This window comes from Phalacrocorax aristotelis, chromosome 10 (genome assembly GCF_949628215.1).
Source record: "Phalacrocorax aristotelis chromosome 10, bGulAri2.1, whole genome shotgun sequence".
Lineage (NCBI taxonomy): Eukaryota > Metazoa > Chordata > Aves > Suliformes > Phalacrocoracidae > Phalacrocorax > Phalacrocorax aristotelis.
The window spans coordinates 5683290-5701688 of NC_134285.1; the positions used below are offsets into that span (position 1 = coordinate 5683290).

Genomic DNA, 18399 nt, shown 5'->3' on the forward strand with positions numbered 1-18399 from the left:
ATGGTGCAGGCGAGGGCTGGTGCCAGTGCAACACAAGGAGGGGTGGTTTTAGGAGCGGGGGAGGGGGCAGATCTAATGCTATTGCCCCAGCCCTTGAAAGCTGGGGCTTGTTACTGGCAGGTGGGTGCTTGGTGTCAGCTAAAACAGTGGCAGAGAGGGCAAAGGGAGGGCGCGGATGGAAGGTGCTCATCCTTCCCACGCACACGCCTGCCCGATGGCTGTTAACAGCACCCTGCTAACAACCGGCTCACACCTCGCCCCCGCCGCCTCCGCTCCCACCCCAGAGCCTGGGAAAAACCAGGCCTGAAGTGCCAAGCCCTGCCAGAAACCTTTTGGGGAGAGGAAGGAGGAGAGGACCCTCACACCCTGGGATGCAAATGGCCAGCACATCCCAGTACCCGTGGGAAAAGAGAAGGATGCAGGCGCAAACCGTCCTCGGTGCATCCCCAAGAGCTTCATTAGAGGCAATAACATCCATAGGGGGAATGAGGGGTGTTCGTGAGCGCAGCCTGGCCATAAAGAGACACTGGAGCCCAGGACTAGGTGGCTGTGGTCAGCAAAAAAAGCTGCTTTATTGGTGACAGCTCCCACGGGAACCCCGTGGCAGCAATCGGGTTCAAGTCCCTGAGAACACACTGTCCATGCTGGTTCCCCATCCCACATCTACTGCTTTAAACACATCCTAGTTACAAAAAGCACAGAGTGACGTTCCAGATACTGGAACATATAAATTAAGGTAAGTGACAGTTACAAGACATCGCAATTTTTTTTTTTTTTCTTTCTTAAACAGATTATCAGAAGGTTGGGGTTTTTTTTCCGATCCACAGAAAATGTATAAAAAGCATTTTAAAATCTACATATTTCTCAATGTGGTTTTTCTTTTTAAAAAAAAGGCACAGTAAAAAAATACTGGCGCAATAACATATTTACAACGCACCCATTATGGGCTATTTTCACTCAGCTTCAGGTTGGAAATGTTCAGCTCTGGCTCAGCCTGCTTACCCCAGGGGCACAGGGCTGGCAGAGGCAGGCAGGGTGGCCACAGGGGGATGTGGGGTCCCTCTCCCTCCCCAGATCTCCAGAAGGGAGAGAGCAACAGCCGGGCTGGGAATCACTGCACACCTGTGGCAGGCACCTGGCCAGCCAGGCACCTCTCGGGTGCTCTGGCCACCCCAGCAGCACCCACAGCCAGGCCAGGGCTGGAGGATGCTCCAGCCCATGGCGAGGGAGAACACACATCCACGCAGCCCCCAGCCGGACCTCAAAGTGCTCCTTTGCAAAGGTGCAGGGCTGCCCGCACTCAGCCTGCCTGCACCCGCTGCCTGCGGCTGGCCCGCGAGCAGGCAGGGAGGCTGCACTGAAGGGAGACCCTGTGCAAACACAGCACCCAACGCCACAGTGGCAGCTCCGGAAAAGCCCTCCTCCCACCCCCCATATTTATAGAAAGTCTTTACATTAGTCTCTATAAATAGCGCTAGATCAATGCTGCTGGCAACAGTTTGGCCAGATGGGGGGAGCTCTGGGAAACAGAGCGAACGCCAATGCTGGCTTGCAGCCCACCCCACTGTCTCCCTCCAGTGCAGCCGCTGAGCACCCAGCGGCTTTGCAGCACCCTGGAGCAGTGTTCACTGTGGCCGGGAGGCTTCCCCTGCCTGCCTTTTGCTGCCTGCTGAGCTGGGGAGCAAAACTCGGTGGTAACCCTTCATGTGAATCAGGAGCCAGAGCTTTGCTGCTGAGATTTTGGGGCTGGGAGAGAGGATGGGGTGGGGGAGGGGTTATATTGGAGCGGGGTGGGGGAGGCACACACCAGAAAACTTAACATTTGAAAGGGGAAAAAAAAAAAAACAAAACACAAACCAGGAGAAGCAAGCCTGGGGGAGGCAGAGCCATGCAGGCACTGCGGTCGGTCGGTCGCTCCTCACGCATGGCGTGGGGCCCGCCAGCGCAGCGCCGCGGCGGTGCCCGACAGTTAAGTGCTCAGGACCCGTCCCTCCCTGCCGTCCCAAACAGAGTGGGCAGGGGCAGCCGGGCAGGCAGGGCAGGGGACAAGGGGCCGCACAGCAGCCTTCAGTACACACACACACACACACTGTGCAATACCACAGCAACGACGTCCATCCGTCCGTCTGCCTCTCGGCGAGGCCGGACTGACACACCCGCACGCAGGTCCCGCATGCCCGTCGGATACCGGGGAAATTCGGGACGAGGTTGGAGGGGACACACGTCTCCTAGTAAACCACGTTGGCGGGGCACCATGGCGTGTCGGGGTACAGCAGGCAGTGCACAGAGCGAAACCTGCGGAGGAGAGGAGCGATGCTGAGCATGGGGGTGGTGGCAGCCCTGTGGTGCCCTGGCTCAGGAGGGATGGAGTCCCCCCATCTCACCTGGATGGGTCCTCCTCGACAGAGAAGGCTCCCTTCATGTGGATGGAGTTGCGCTTGTTTTCAAACATGCCATAGCTTAGTGTCACCTGGGGGGAGGAAACACGGGAGGGTCAAACAGCTGATGTGGCTACAGAGTTTCCCACAGCCTCCGGTCACGCTCTGCATCACCCCACAGGGATGGGCTGATGGGAGAAGCCCCTCCACTGACATTTTGGAAGCACATCAATCGGTATCTTAGCTGCAATGCCCAATTTTTACATGACAACATGAAACCAGACGATGGTACTGTCCACCCCAACCCCTCCATCCACCCCAGGGCACCAGGACAGGGATACCTGTTTGTGGATCTCTGTCTTGGGCACCTGGTGGAGGTTCTCCAGGTGTGAGTGGAAGAGATTGCTCCGGATGAGCTTCACCCCCAGCACAGACTCGATGATGTAGCCAATGGTGCAGTCGTCAGGCAGGCGGATCTTCTCTGCTGTGCTCATGAAGTGGCCCCCGCTGCGGGGAGACAGAGAGGAGCTGCAGAGGAGCAAAGCCTGGGGGGATGTGGGCACCCCATGGGGTCTGGGCTTGGCCAGTGCGTGCCTAGCTCTAGCTCTGATTAAAAGTAAGTTAGACTTGGGGGAACTGAGGTCCCTCCCAGATCGTTTCCAAGCCCCCTGCAGAAACCCCAGCAAGACAAGGGGAGCAAGGTGGTAGGACACAGTCAAACATCCATCCCCAAAGATGTTGTTGCCGCTCTGTGCCCCACTGGGACCATTACTAGTCCCCACGGAAAAGCAACACCAATGCTCTTACCTGGCCCATGGGCTCATCTTCAGCGCCAGACCCCGGCTGATACAAAACCCTGCTCCGCCCGTGGCAAACCAGAAATGCACAGGGTGCTACGAGAGAGGGGAAGCAATGGCAGTGAGACCTCCTCCCACCAACCGGGAACCTAACCCCAGCCCAAATTAAGCCAGCCCCAACCTCTCGCCCCTCTTCTCACCATCTTGTTCTCGCTGATCCTCTCCGTAGCCTGGATGGGCCGGTCCAGACTGGGCTTCCCGATATAGATGTCCTGCGTGTGGGGGTAGCTGGAAAGCAGCTTCACCAGCGTCCGCACGTTCACATAGTTGTCATCGTCCACATGGCAGAACCACCTGCAGTGGCAGCAGTGTCACGCTGGGCTGGGGCAGCTCCCCAGACCCCATGCTGAGATATGGCCCCAAAACTATGAATGACCTCTGCCTACACCTCCCCCCTGGCTCGCAGCCCCGCCGTCCCTCACGGCAGCCCCTGGCACTGCTTACTTTCTGCCGGACTCGATGAACTTGTCGTACTCCACGGCCATCTTGCAGGACAGGGCCTGGCGGCTGTGGGCAGCTGAGCAGTTGGTGTTAATGACATTTCCTGTGGGAAGAGACGGGGGTCAAAGCCTGGTGCTGGGGTATCCCACACCTCCCTGCTTGCTCAAACAGAATGAATTTTTGGGGAATGGCTTTTAGGTCCACATGAGACAAGGGAAGGGATGAGCAAGGGATGTGGATGCAGCAGATGCACCAGGGCTGAGCCATATCCCATGAACCACGCATGATGCCACCCTACATCACCTTGCCCATCCCAGAGCCATGCACCAGCCGCCCCAGGATCAAGGGGATGTCCGTGAGCTTTTCCACCCAGGACATGATAGCCAAAATCCTGCCCTATTCCAGCTGCCCTTTCCAGCAGCAGCCACCTGTTATTTGCTTGCCTAGCTCAAAGGGAATCGCTTCCCAGCCTGAAAAGGAGTCATTTGCATGGGGAGAATAGACTGAGCTGACCCTGGCCCCAGGGGGCGGCTGCCAGGGAAATGCTCCCATGAAACCCTGGCCCCATTGCCCATCAATCCCAGCTTACCCCAGGGACAAAGTGGTGCAAAGGCACCCCACCCCATTATCATGCTCCCCAGCAGCATCACACAGGAGATGGGCTGGGCTGACTGGGAAGAGATCCTGTCCCCAGGTGGGGCTCCCGGGCAGAGGGTGCTTTAGGCACCATCAGTGAAACAAATCGCCTTGTTCTCAGCCCAGGACCCAATGGTGAGGGGTCCTGAGATTAGTGTCTAACAGGTGTCATTTTGACCATTTTTTCCGGAGTTCCCAGGGCAGGCTCCACATCAGCTGTGCTCCCCAGGTGGGGGCTTCTCAGGGAACCTGGCCAGGTCACGCATGCAAATGCACAAGGGCCACAGACTCACGTGCTTGCTTCTTCAGCTCCTCATCCTCCCCGTCTGTGAAAATGAAGGTCTGAAAGAGAAGACAAGGCACATTTGAGAACTGAGGAGTTGAGGCCACACAGCTCTGGGCACGACTTGGCAGAACAGGGCAGTGCTGTGGATAGGACCGGTCCCGCTGGGCACTGGTGGTCACTTCTCCCTCCTCGCTAAAACCCAAAGCGGCATTGGAAAGCCAGGCAAACCCATGTCAGGCTCAGCCTCAGACCAAGAAGGGCGCCAAGCCATTCTGGCAGGACACGGCACGCAACACCACGCCTCACTGGGCTGCAAACCCCAGCCCCCCTCCAGCACCCATGTGGAGCATCCCCATCCTGTTGCCTTTTCCATGGGGCAGCAGCAGGCAGAAGGACTTTGGGCGATGCAAGGGCCGTCCCCAGCACCAGGTGGGTGCACAGAGAGGAGCAGGTGATGACAAGCAGGTACAGAGTACAGCTCAATCTGAGAGAAGACTTCAGACTTTAGCCGGCATGTGCGGCCAGGGATGCCAAAGCAGCCACCCAGCAGCTCTCCCTGCTCAGGCAGGTGTGTTTGCCCACAGCACCGGCTGCCAACCGCGTCCCCACCTGTGTCAACAGCACGTGGCTGTCCCCGGCCACTTGCACAACACCCGCACAGCTCCTCTCTGCTCCCCATCCTGCCCAGGGCTGCTGAGCCGGTGGGTGCCTCTCGCCAGCCCCAAGGAGGGCACCATCCCTCCCTGCCCACGCCAGCACTCTCCCCATGGTACGAGGCAGCAACCTACCTCCTCCCTGGGCACCCAAACTGCCTGCCTGGCTGCGCTCCTCTATTTACACAGTTAATTCCTGGCATATGCTGCTCAGGAAGGAAGATTGGTGGGGGCTGCTGTTGGCCCAGGATTTGGGGAAGGGCAAGAAGCAGGAGGAGAGAGCAGGGGGTGGGAGGCATCGCCATCAATCAGCGGGCAGCAAACAAAGCTGGAGGAGAGAAACCACAACCAGCTGCCAAGCGCTATTAAAAACCAGACGTGCACAAAAGGGCAAAGGAAGAAAGACAAAAGGGCTGGGGCGGGGGGGGGAGGCAGGAGGCAGCAGAGGGGGGATGATGGAGCCCAAGCACTGGGGACGATGAATTACAAGTGAGCTGGAAACTGGGTGCCACCCCACAGCCGGCCAGCCCCAGGAACGCGCTGGGGTTTTGTGGTTTGTTTGAGGAGGTGGGTACAATAGCTGGGTTGACTTTACTCAGCAGAGGAGAGTTAAGCGGGCAGCAGCAGTCATTAGCATACAGCTGCGCTGGTTAACCCGGCCAGCCAGTGTTTGCTCAGGTCCCGAGCAGGGAGGCTGGTGGGGAGTGCCCAGATCTGCAGCAAGGCTGAATGGGAGGGGAGGAAGGCATGTTTCTGGGGACAGGGTTACAAGTGGCCTTTTGGGTTTGAGAAAAGTAAAAGAAAAATGGATGGAGGAGTGGGAAGGCAAATTCTGATAAATACACAGCCCTGCTTTTGGGGAGGGATAGAGGTCAGCTCCCCATGGACCAGGAAGGCCATGAGCAAAGGTTTAGGGAATGAGGGGCCCTCTAAGGAAGAGGGGACAGCTGGGGGACAGGGACCTTATCCCATCAGTTACAGAGCCAATGATGCCCATGGACATCATGTCCCTGGGACATGTACTGCTGCTGGAGTGGGACAGGGTCAGTGCTGTGCGTGAAGGAGGACATCACCCCCAGGCAACATCTTGCTGCTGGTCCCCATTTCTCCCAGGTGCTCAGGGAAGCGTCAGGTGGTTGCTGAGGTTACAAGCTGGCCCGGAGCAGGGGGACACAATCCAAGGATGCTCAAGATGATCCCATCACAAGCCCCTTCTCGATCACCCAGAGACATGTGGTACCCTGGTACATGTCCCCCAAGGCTCCCACCCCACCAGAGGGGGACACGGGAGGCAGGAAACACAGAGTGTCCACACAGGCGAGACAGAAAATGTTTGCTTGATTAGCTCAGAAACGCCATCCAGCAACTGTGCCTTCAGCCACTCCAAAAATAACCCCACAACTAATCCTCCAGCTCAGCGGCTATAAATAGACCACAGGGACAATTGTTTATTATTTGCCTGCACCAAAAGGCTTCATCCTAAGGAGGCATCTTCCCTCTGGCCTCTCCCCATGTACACCCCCTTAATTTTCCTGGTGTGGGTCGACCAGGTGGCACCTTGGGTACCAGGACAGCCCTGCAAGTCACCTCACAGGGGCTATCAGGGCCTCACAGGTTCCCCACCTCCCTCCCAGCCCCACCACAGAATACAATTAAAACTAGAAAAGTTAAGGCCTCTATTTTTTTTTTTAATTAATTTGTCTTCAGTTCTTGGTGGGGAGCTGGTGGGTGGGGGTGCTGCAGGAGAGGTGCCAGCCAAGCCTGGGAGGGGACAGACCAGGAAAAGATGAGGGACAAGAAAACCCTGTGTTGGTGTAACAAGGGAAAACCATGGATCAGCCTTTGGTATCCCCAGTGCAGGGCACTGGGGATCAGGGCAGTGCCCTGTTTGCAGTGGGGTAAGTGGGATGGGACATGGGAACTGAACTGTCACCTACCCAGTCTCCATCTCCAGACCCAAAAGCAGCAGGGCCAGGCCCCCACCACTCTCCTAGGCAGAAAGCACTCAAAGCCCTTACACCCACTCCCATCCTCCTCTCCCCCACTTGGCCCCCATGCCAGCTGTAGCACCAAGGGGTGCCAGGACCTCTTGGCCCACCACACAGTAACTTTTCCTGCAGGGTGCAGGAGAGGAAGGGCCCACTGCCCCCCCCAGCCCCTGCAGGAAACCTCATTGTTCTCAAAACTGCAGCTTCAAGAAACACAGGATGCCAAATCCCTCCTGAACAATAGCTGCCACCGCTCCATACAGCCCCGTACAATGCATGGCCCCTGCGTACGGGGACCGAAAGGCACCCAGGGTCCCTATGGCTGGGATGGGGTCAGCCCCCCCAGCTGCCTGCAAGGAGCCAGGCAGCCGCCAGCAGCCCCCTGCCTTCTCCTCACCCTTGGGAAGGGCCCATTCCTTTTTTTTTTTTTTTTGCCCTCCCCTTCATTTCTCCTTTCATGGTGACTCATTTCCCCCTCCAACAACAGAGCTTGTGGGTTGCTCATGGCTGGGTGCTGCGCAAGGCATCCCACCAGCCGAGGCCACCCTGAGGTCATCCTGCTCCCCTCTCCACTGCCTGGCCAAGCGGTCTAGCCAGCATCCCAGGGGTGACACATGCTCAGCAGACACCGCGCCCACCGCCATCCCTACTTTCCCCAGCAGCACGCCCTCCAGAAAGGGGAACCTCGGCCAGGCAGGCACCCCCGTGACCCTGCGGTGCACAAATCCTGCCCCCGCACCATGTCTCACTTCCCTGTGCTGGGAGAGGATGGAGCACCCTGGCACCCACCTATGCAGCACCCGGGGGGGCTGCAGCCCCTTTCACCCCAAGGAAAAGGGGAAAGCAGCCACCCTGCTTTGGTGCAGGAGGCAGCAAAGAGGTGCTGGGGGTTTCAGCCTCCAGCTGGGCAAGGGTCTCTGGGGAAGAGGTGAGGGTGCTGCCAGAGCAGGTCCCTGCCTGGCTTTGTGTCCCCCACAGCAGATGTTTTCCCTCCAGCCTGTGGGGTTAGGAGGGAAAATCCCCACCCCTCTCCTGTGGGTTAGGAGCAGCGCAATGGAAGTGTCCCTGCGGTGGCAGCGTCCCCACTCCCGCGTGGCAGTGGCTTTCTCCAGGATTGTAGGGGTCTCTGCTGGCACAGGGGTCCCGGGGCTGGGACCCGTAGAGGCGGGGAAGGGGCTTGCAAGGCCACAGGCCCTTCCTCCCCCTGCTCCTTTCAGCAAGAGGAAGAATCCTCCACTGTAATTTTAAAATGCTATAATTTTTTAATAACCTCCTTGCAAACAATGAGCTCATTGTGCAGCAAGGGTCCCCCACCCTCCCGCCTGGCGCTCTACGCACGCCGCTCACCGGCTCCGGGGCTTTTATGGACAAGGACAGTGGCATCATTTGGGGCCAGCAATTAAGGGGCCCCCATCCTCAAAAACCACACAGACTGCCTGGGCGGGGGGACACTCACACACGAGCTGAGTTCAGCAGTGCTCAGCAGGCCTTGGCACACAGCCCAGGGCTGGGGGGAGCCAGCTGCACCATGGAGCTGGTTTGGGATGAGCAGCACCCTGGACCCAGGCACTCTGGTAGGAGCCCAAGTGGGACACATGTACAGGCATGCTCTGCTGCAGCCACCCCAAGGATGGGGACCCTGGCCAAGGTGCTAGAGAAATTTGGGAGCCACCATCAGTGGAGCATGCTCTCCGGAAGGCAAACCCATTCCCTCTGCCCCCAGAGCAGGAATTTTTCAAAGCCTGCAATTACCGCATCAAGCTGGAAGAAGCCAGCGGATCCCACGCTGGTGGGATGGCAGCCCAGCCCAGACCCCTCGCGGGCACCCTGGCATGTGCCGAGCTGCCCCACTGCCTTTGGGGTGCCCTGGGGTCGGGGGATGATTCTTACACAACTCTGCCACTGCAAATCACCCGACTCAGCAGGAAACCAGTGGGCTTGGACTCTGCTTGGGTCCAGGATTTCTGCCTAATGGCCATTTTCCTCCTCCCTCTCTTTTCTTTCAAGTGCAAAGTTTCCCCAGATTGCACTCCAGCATCCTAAGGATACAGAGACAGCTGGAAACTCTCCCCAAAGCAAAGAGGAGAAAAACCCATAACTCTCCTCTAACAGCAGCGTGTCTGGCCTGGATTGTGCAAGCAAGGGAGCAGATTTAGAAGGGAATAGGGATCTGCCCTCCCCATGCAGAGAGAAGCAGGAAGGAGAAGGGGGTGCCCATTGCAGGGTCTGGAGGGGGACAGAGGGCAGGAAACAGGGACTATTGTGGGCAGAACGAAGAGAAGCCAAGGAAGGAGACAACAGTTATTCCCCCTATCTGCCAGGGTCCAGCCTGGAGTTACCTGCTGGATTTAACCCCCTCTTGCCAGTGCCTGCATCCCTCCTCCCCAAAGAGCTGCCTGGCTAATGAACAGCCAAGAGGGAGGCTGGGGTATGATTTGAGAGGAGGGTCAGGGGAAGGAGAGACATGGCATCTGGCATGGGGGATTCTCAGCCCTTGGGCAGGAACTTCCCTGCATCGCAAGGTAGCACACGTGCCTGAGTGCCGTTAGCAAAACAAGAGTGAGGAAGGGACAGGATGAGCAGAGACAGGCCTGACTCAGACCAAGAGAGACGTCTGAGCAGAGCAGCGCGCCACTGTCACCACACCACCCTCCTGGGGCAGAAACCACGGGGCGGGCAAGGAGGGGATGCAGGAACCACACAGCCCCAACAGGGAAGCAACAGAGGTGAGCCCCATGGCACCAATGCTGCACTCTGCAGGCAAAAAACCCCAACTTGATGCCAAGTTTGGGGTTGCCCAGGGTGCCCCAAAACTTCCCTAAGACGATGGCCAGGTCAGCATGAGAAGACTGGAGCCAGTCACCACCAGCAGCGTGGGTTCATCCCCTCTGCATCCATATATCTACCCCCCAGCCCTCGTTTTGCTCTGCAGGAGTTTGCGCCGCCTCCAACTCTCTCGGCAGCTCCTTGTCCTCAAGTGCTGTACAAGAGCCGTCACTCAGCGGCTTGGCTTGTCAGGCGGGCACCTCGCCGGGCTGCGGCCCCCCTGGCTTCATGGCCCTCATCTCTAGGCAACCTGACCTGGACACCGCCGGCTCCGGCTCCCCCGTTCCCATGGAAAGTGCCACACAAGAGGCTGCGAAGCCTTTTCTCTGCGCCAGGAGAAAAGGGGCTTTGTTAGCTTGCCCAGGGGGACAGCGTGAGAGCCGAGCCTCGGGTCTCTGGGAATCCAAACGGACAAACGAAGCACAACAAAAAACCTAGAAGAAAGCCGAAGCTCACAAGAGGGAGAGAAAAAAAAAAAAGAGCAGCCATTCCCAGGATCATCTGTAGGTGCTCAAAGAGCGTTTCCCCCCCACCATCACTTGCCACCCCCTCACAGTGGCAGCAGAGCATAAAAGAGACTTCCATTAAATAACTGTACCAGGGAGAGACGGCAGAGCCACTGCCAAGCCCAGGAGACCTGAGTAAAAAAGGGACAAGATTCACGGGAGGGAGGGCAGGGGGTAAGTAAGATAATGCTTGGGGCAAGTTGCAGGAGCCAAGACCCCACAGGGTCAGGCAGACTGGGGTGAAGGAGGCAGGGACAGGTCGTAGACCCCCTGCCCCCCCGGGCTTCCCCCTCAGCCACTGCCAATTTGCAAAAAAAACCAGTTTGCAAACAAGAAACACAATTCCAGGCCAGAAGGAAACACGTGAAAACAGTAGGATGGAAAGGTTAGGACCAGGCATAACTTAATTGAAAAGCTGTCTAAGGATAGGAAAAATGTCTTAGGGGCAGATGGCAAGGCACACTTCCTAAGGAAACAGCTTTTTTTTTTTCCCCCTTTTCAATTTGCTTCAGTACTTGAAGGACAGAGTAAGGGACTGCCAGAGCTCTGGGCAGGACATCAATAAGGTCAGGAACGGAACTAGCTGGAACTGCTGTAGTACAGGTGAGCCTGCTCTGACCTGCAAGAGCCCCCAGCCATTCCAGTCCTGCCCAGCTCCTGATAAGGGCACAGAGAGCCTCGGCATAGCCCAGTGCTCTCCCAGAAATGGGCTGCCAAACTGGGTGTGATTTGGGCAACACAGCTGCAGGCACCTCACGGGGCCCTGCCAAACCTCACCCGCAGCCAGGCCCCGCAGCCCGCAGGGACCTGACCCCACATCAGGCACCAGTGGATTGGTTTGCATCCCTACACCGTGCCCCAGCTTCCCCAGTGGAAAGCAGTTCAGGGCGAGCTCTGCGATGGGAGCCGCTCAGCAGGAAGGACCCCACAGCAGCATTCTGGGGGGCTGCTGAATGCAAGGAGCCCAGGTTAGGCTCCCTCCATCACTCACCCACCCCAAACTCACCCTGCAACACCGCATTTCACCCTCTCCAAACCACAGCTAGCTCCAGGCGGCCCGGACAGCCTCAAAATAAACCCCCTATTCAGCAATACGGGAGGAGCAGAAAGGAAAGGTGGCATTTGCCAGGCCACAGCACCGCACGGGCCCCGCACGGCGAATGGCGGGGCCGCAGCGGACACCCGTGGGCTGCACCCCGGCCGGCGGCGGGGACCGACCCCATCCCCACCCCCTTACCATGTCGCGGTTGCGGGAGATCCAGGTGTCGAGCAGCAGCTCCAGCCGCGCCTTGTGAAACTTCTTGGTGGTCTTGACGGCGATGAAGACATCGCGGGGGGAGATGTCCTCGGCCGGCGGCCGCGGGGGGCTCGGCGGGGCGGCGGGCAGCTCCCGCCGGGCTCGGCTCAGCCGCCCGAAGTAATCGGCGAAGCTGCGGAGACCGGGGGGACCCTGCGCCGCCGGGGGGGCCACGGCCGCCGCCGCCCCCAGGCTCTGCAGCGCCCGCTGCGCCCCGCCGGCCTCCCCCCGGGCCAGCCCCGGCCGCCCCGGCGGCTCCACCATGAGCACCAGGAGGCAGGTGAACATGGAGCCCACGAGGGACAGGAGCAACTTCCTCCCGCAGCTCTTCAGCATCCTCCTGCCGCGCCGCTCCCCGCCGCGCTCCACCCGCCCCGCCGCGCCGCGCCGCCGGCCCCCGCCGCGCCGCTGCCTTTAAACCGCCCCCGCCCCCGCCCCGCCCGGGGAGGGACGTACCGGGGGGCCGCCCCCACGCGGGGCGTGGGCAGCGCGCGCCCGGCCCTGCCCGCAGCCTGCGCGAGCCGCGCGCCGTCCCCCCGCGCCTTCTCCGCCACCCCCCGCCCGCGTCCTGCCCACCCCTCGGCCCCTGCCCGTCTCCTGCCTGCGCCCTGCCCTGCCTTGCCCACGGGCGGGAGTGCGCGGCGGGGTGCGGGCAGGCCGCCGCCTCCTCCCTCCCTCCCTTCCTCCCTCCCATCGAGGCCCCGGGGATGGTGGGCAGGGTGCAGGGTGGGGGTACGCCGGTCCCTGCAGCCCCCAGCGTGGCGGGAGCATTGCTCGCTGCTTCATCGGCAGCAACGGGCACGTTCCCCTTCCTCCTCCTCCTCCTCCTCCTCCTCCTCCTCCTCCTCCTCCTCCTGAGCTGTCATTTCCCAGAGCCCTGCACCGAGGTTTTCTCACAGCCGTGTCCAAGAGGTTACCAGAAAGCTGACCAGCCTGACCAAAGTCCAGGCAGTTTCCCATCAGTCTCTCCTGAGGCCAAGCATAATTTAAAAAAACAACCAAAACCAAACCCCCAAAAAACACAGCACTGCTCTCACTTCCACCAAGCTCCAGCCTGGTGGGTAAATCTGGGAATAGGGTGCTGGGGCAGGGGGTGTCTGTTCCCATCCCTGCTCGGAGATACCTAGAGATGCTCCCGGACCTGGCTAACCTCATCCTGGGTGCAGCACCGTGCTTTGGAGCCAGTGCTGATGGGCAGCCCCATGGTGCAGGGGTGCCTGAAAATAAATACGATATAGATGCCAAGCAAGCCCCACCAGTGATTGCTAACAACGATAGCAATGCCTTGTTAAATGAGACACCGTTTTTCCAGCCAGGCAGTGGGAGAAGTGGTGGGTGGGAGGGAAAACTGGGTTGAAAGCTAGTCCTGGATGTGCCACCAACCTGCTATTTTACTGACGCCAAACCCCAGGGCCTCTCTCCCCCTTATCCTCCCTCTCTGCAGGCAGGGAGCTCTTGGGGTTTTCTCTCCCAGCGGGTGTGCTGCTACAGGGAGGCGGATTTGGGTTTGGGCCTGGGCTGCAATATAATGCCATAATCAGGGGCTGCTGCATTTTTGGGCAGGGACCTTGTCCAACTTGCATTTTTCCTGCTGTCACGTGCTCCATTCATCTCTGGCACTGGATAAACAATACCATAATACCAGGCAGGACGAAGCAGGGAGGCTGCTTCCTCAGGCAAGCCCTATCGTTTGCCTTCTCCTGATTTTAGGCTATACATTCCCCTGGTCAGCCCTTGAACCATGGCCCCCGGCTAGAAAAGCTCAGTGAGGCTGTGGGCACAGGTTTGGTTTTGCATGGCACTGCCCGTGTCTGGGGAGAGACCTGTGCTGCCAAAGAAGCCTCTCATAATAAAAGAAAAAAAAAAGGAGTTAGACCATACAAACACAGGAACCGAATCCCGCACTCCCCACTTCCCGCTATTGGTGCCGAGTCCAGCCTTCCAGTCTCAATTTATTTCAGGCGCCTTTTGTCTCCAACCCGATGGCACAGCAACCGCTGCTCGAGAGGCAGCTGAAAAGCCTGATCGGCAAAACCCTGAATGAAGAAAGAGCTCCTTTCTCCAGGAGCCAAAAGGGGAGGAAAGGCACTTTTCTCCCGACCAGCTGCTCTCCTGCTCCCGCAGCCTCGGCGCTGGCCGGGGACACGCGCCACGACCAGATGTTGGGGTCCTGGCCGGCGCTGTGGAGCGAGTGACAATACAGGCTCTTTGTGCTGCCGGTCCCTGAGTGATGCAGCGGGGTCTGCCGGGCTGCCGTGCCACCATCAGTGCCGGCACAAGGGCTCTGCCAGGCCCCCGGCGCTGCCCAAAACCCCCTTCCTGGGGCTGGCGCTTGGCTTAACCTGGCTGCCCAGGGTCAGTGAGCCACGGTGGCAAGAGGAAGCCGTTCTTTTGGTGGCATTGTCCCACTGGAGTGAGACTCCCCTGGGATCAGCTGGCCACTGGCCGCGTCCCCACAGGCCTCCTCTTCAGGCACCCGGCCTCCTGGCTTGGCCCTTGCCTGCTACACGGATACCCCCAGTGAGACACTGTTCCCCTTGGGGAAATGGTGATGGGGTAAGCGTTGCCCTGCTTACCCCTCGGTGGGCACAGGGTGGTACCCAAGGGGCAGGGAGCAGGCTGCTGCAGGGAGGATGCTCTCAGGAATGACTTCTGTCCCCTTTGCTGGCATTCAGCCACTCTTCTGGGTACAAAGAGACTAATCCTAACCAGGGTGGCCCCAGTGCCAGAAAAAATTGGGTGTCCCGTAAATACAAGAGCCAGAGGAGAGGGACAGTCTTGTCTACTCTGCCTCCAGGGCTGAACCAGGAGGGCTTTCTCACTTCCTCCCCCAAAAGGGATGAGATATCGCAGGGTGAGCCCAGCTGTGGCTGCAGGATGATGGTCTGTTTCCCAGTCTGCCCAGCCCCACAGGGATGGGTCTGAGCCAGGACCTGCTGCCCAAGTCCCCCTTATCTTGGGGATATGCCCTTTGCAGAGGAACCCCACCAGCTCATTCCCACTGCCAATTAACCTCACTGAAACCCCATACTGGTTTTCCACTGGAGCTGGCTGGATTCAGCCCCACACCAACCCACACCAGGGCCAGGGCTTCACATGGAGCATCTCCCTTTCAGCTGTACGGCAGCATTAGGTCAGTTTAAATTGGTTTAAACCCTCCACATCACCCCAGCTCACAGCCTGACCCCGGCGCTCGATAGGTGGTCCCTAAGAGGCTCCCAGGTTCTCAGGGCTGCTAAAAATGGTTAATAAATCCCCAGTAATAAAGTGTTCAGGTCATCCGAAAGAAACACTGCGCTTGGGCTGCAAAGCTGCATTGTCCGCCTGGAACAATTTACGCGCTTCGTCGGACAGAGGTTAAAAGCTCTGCCAGGGGCCAACTTCTCTGTCATCGTATTGTTGCGAGTATTTAACAGGGTTCAGCCCCGACGTGCAGTCGAGGTGTGCAAAGAAGATGTTGGAGGAGGGCAGCCCAGGAGCCGGATCCTGCCTGCAGTCCCCCTCTCACACCCCCCTTTTCTTTCTTTCTGGGATTTTCTGAGAGCACAAAAGAGACTTTGCATCAATTACTGGTAGGAAAACGGCAGCGCCCCGTGGCAGACTTCTGTGCTCCCTGGACCGGGTTTGGTTAACTTCCCATTGTCTGACAGGCTTTGCTATTCAGGGCCAGTGCGAGAGCTAATTTTTTTCATCTATTGGGTTTTTTTAACCACTCTGGGAACATAAAACCCTCCTGCTTTTGTAGCAGAGGGTCTGGCAGTGCCATTGGAGTGGCTGCGGATAGCAGAGCACATCAGTGCCCCTCCATCCAACACCCAAACCCACAACGGGTACTCATGATGCATCTCTTCATGCTGAACTGTCCCCATCCCCATCGTCCCTGATGTGCTCCTGCTCTGGCAGCACTCTACACCAGGACCTGCTGCAAACCCCATCGCCCTCCTCAGCCTCAGACCCTACATCACTGTCCCCCTCCACCTTGGGGGACTGCAGGTCCCCTCGGCAGGGCGGGGGGGCACGATGCGATCCGTGCAGGGCACTTTGGGATCCCACGGGGCCAGGGGGCTATACAAATGCAAAGCGTTATTATTTTCCCGGGGCTGAAGCAGAGGCCTGAGAAAGGTTGAGGAAGAGAGGCAGCGAGCGAGGAACAGCGGGGGATTTAGCTCCTGAAAAGGATCTGGGGAAAAAAGCGGGCGAAGAGCTTCATTGTGCGCTGGGCAGAGGGGGTCACGAGCAAGTTAAACTGGTTAATGTATTGGAGCAGCTTCCTCCGAGCTGCCAGGAGCAAGCAAAGCCCTGCAACAAAAGGCCGAGGGAGCATTCTTGCGGGGAAAGTGGGCTCTCTTTAAAAGGATTTTATTTCTTTTCTGTCAGTTGAATGGAATTTGGTGGTGACTCCTCCAGGTCTAAGAATCTGGGGCTTTGGCGGTGGCAGTGGCGGGAGGGGATGGTCCCCGTCCCCCTCCTCCTCGCTTCTGCATTCTTCTCCATCTCCAAGACCGCTGCCCCCAGATTACAGCCCCTGGTGTTGTGGGGGGAGAGGGGCTTGTGGAACACAAGCGGCCCCGTAGACGCACTGATCCTGAAAGAAAATGAGGGGCAGGGGGCTGTCCCCACCCAGCCTGGTTTCTCATGGTCCCTGTTCAGCCCAGGGGAGGGGAGGTAGATGTGGGGAGAGGGGAGGACGGTGGGGTGGCTGCCACTGATTTCATGCCTCTCTTGGGTCTTCGTGGTCGAGGTGGATCTCAAGGGTGTTTCGGCAGTGTAAGGTGTGCAAGGGGAACTTTCCACTCCTCCCTTTGGGGAGTGAATTTTTAATGTTAAAACTGTGGAAAGTAAAAACAGGAGGGAAGGGGAAGCTGAAGTAGCAAACCAGCTGGATCCGACCCTGCTTTCCCGGAGCCTCTTTCCTCCAAAGGGCAGTTCCTGGGGCAGTCCTGGCCTTACAGACCTGGGTCTCCCACCCCAAAATCCCCTGGCGGATGGGCAGGAGCCCCCCTCTTTGCAAGGCCAGGGAGGGGGGAACTGGTGCTGGGCAAGGATGCTGGGCTGGGCTGGATGCAGGCTGTCTCCAGCTGCAGGCGTCTCATTTGGTATCGACCCTGACAGCAAACCAGGGAGCTTTAGAGCTGTCCTGGGCTGGAGGCTTGTGTCGAACACTACTTAGATTTAACTGACAGTATGGTTTTGCAGCGGTAGAAGAAAATAATTAATTGCACAGAGCTTAAGTGGCTCGCAGCCCTGCGCTGTACGAGCTATTGCAGAGCCAGAGCCTTCAGCAGTGATCAGCTAGGTGGACAGACAGACAGACAGAGGTGAGTGGGGCAGCAGGGTCCCACCGACTGCACCCAGCTTGCTGTGCCTCAGTTTCCCAAGAGGTGACACATCTCTGGCAGAGATCCCATGATCCCTGTCCCCTGGGTGGCTGCCTGTTCGGGAGATTCCCTTATGGGCTGTCCGTGGAGCCTGTACGTGTCCATCTGTACAGGGAGGGCCAGAGCACAAGAAGCTGAGATCACAGTTTGCTGCAATGACGGCCAGCCTGTCCCAAGCTTCTTCCAGCCAGAGGTGGGGTCAGAGGAGCTTGCAGCTCCTGGCCTTTAATTTCTGACCTCTCATTCTTTCTGGTTCCAATTTTTTTCCACATTCCTGTCCTGAGCTGTCTCTTTCCCCCCTGCCTTTCTGAAGACGAGCCAGAAGCTGATGTCAGGGGAGGCATTTAGAGATCACCCCAGGAGTCAAGTCTCATACTGGGCTGGACTGGGCTGGACAAAGGCCCAGTGAACCTGGTGTCCCATCTCCAGCAACATCAGAAATGGAATATAAGGAACAGCAAATAAAGGCAGGCTGCTCCCAAACCCGATCCCAGCCAGGCCCTGCACTGTTTGGCAGCTGCTGCTGCGGGTCCTGTGCAAAGGGAGTGGAGGCAAGAACTGAGGGAGGCAGCAAGCGGGAGCAGGTGAGGTCTGGCCCTGAAACACAACACTAAACCTCAGCCCAGCTTAGGGCAGAGCCCAGCTGTGCCCAGCTGTGCCAGCAGCCATGGGCAAGTGCAGTGCTGGGACCCTCCTTTCTGGGGACAGCCCAGATGCTGCACTGGGGAGCTGAGATGAGCCCAGGCGTCTGTCTACCTCCAGGGCTCCCCTCCAGCTCAGCACCTGCCTTAATAACTCCCTAAATCTCCTGCTTTAAGGTCCACATTTCATGCAGTGGCTGTCCCCCGCACCCCCAGATGGGACACCGGCCACTCCTTTCCTGCTTACAGCTACCTACGGCTCCAGTTCTCCAAAACCTCCCTGGGAAAGGGAGCCAGGGAGAGCATCAGGGCTGCATTTTAACTCCCTGCCTGGACCTGAGCATCTCAGTGCCTGCAGCTCTCCCTGGAGCTGTGATATCTCCCACAGCCGCCAGCACACACCCTCTACACCCAACCCAGATCAGATACGGGTGTCACCCTGGCCCCGCTACACTTCTGCCAGGGCTATTTCTAAATGCTGGCTGCCCCCAGGGAACTTGGCTTCTCTCTGG

General features: G+C 58.5%; 1 protein-coding gene across 1 annotated transcript; it reads right to left on the reverse strand.

The window, feature by feature from the left end:
- Nucleotides 1-540: 540 nt before the first annotated feature.
- LFNG (LFNG O-fucosylpeptide 3-beta-N-acetylglucosaminyltransferase) lies at nt 541-12253 on the reverse strand. The gene is made up of 8 exons (XM_075104870.1): nt 11809-12253; nt 4606-4654; nt 3680-3779; nt 3376-3529; nt 3186-3271; nt 2720-2885; nt 2385-2470; nt 541-2295 (listed from the first exon to the last, which is right to left on the reverse strand). The coding sequence occupies exons 1-8, from the start codon at nt 12202-12204 to the stop codon at nt 2229-2231; spliced, it is 1104 nt and encodes a 367-aa protein (XP_074960971.1). The 5' UTR covers nt 12205-12253; the 3' UTR covers nt 541-2228.
- Nucleotides 12254-18399: the final 6146 nt, after the last annotated feature.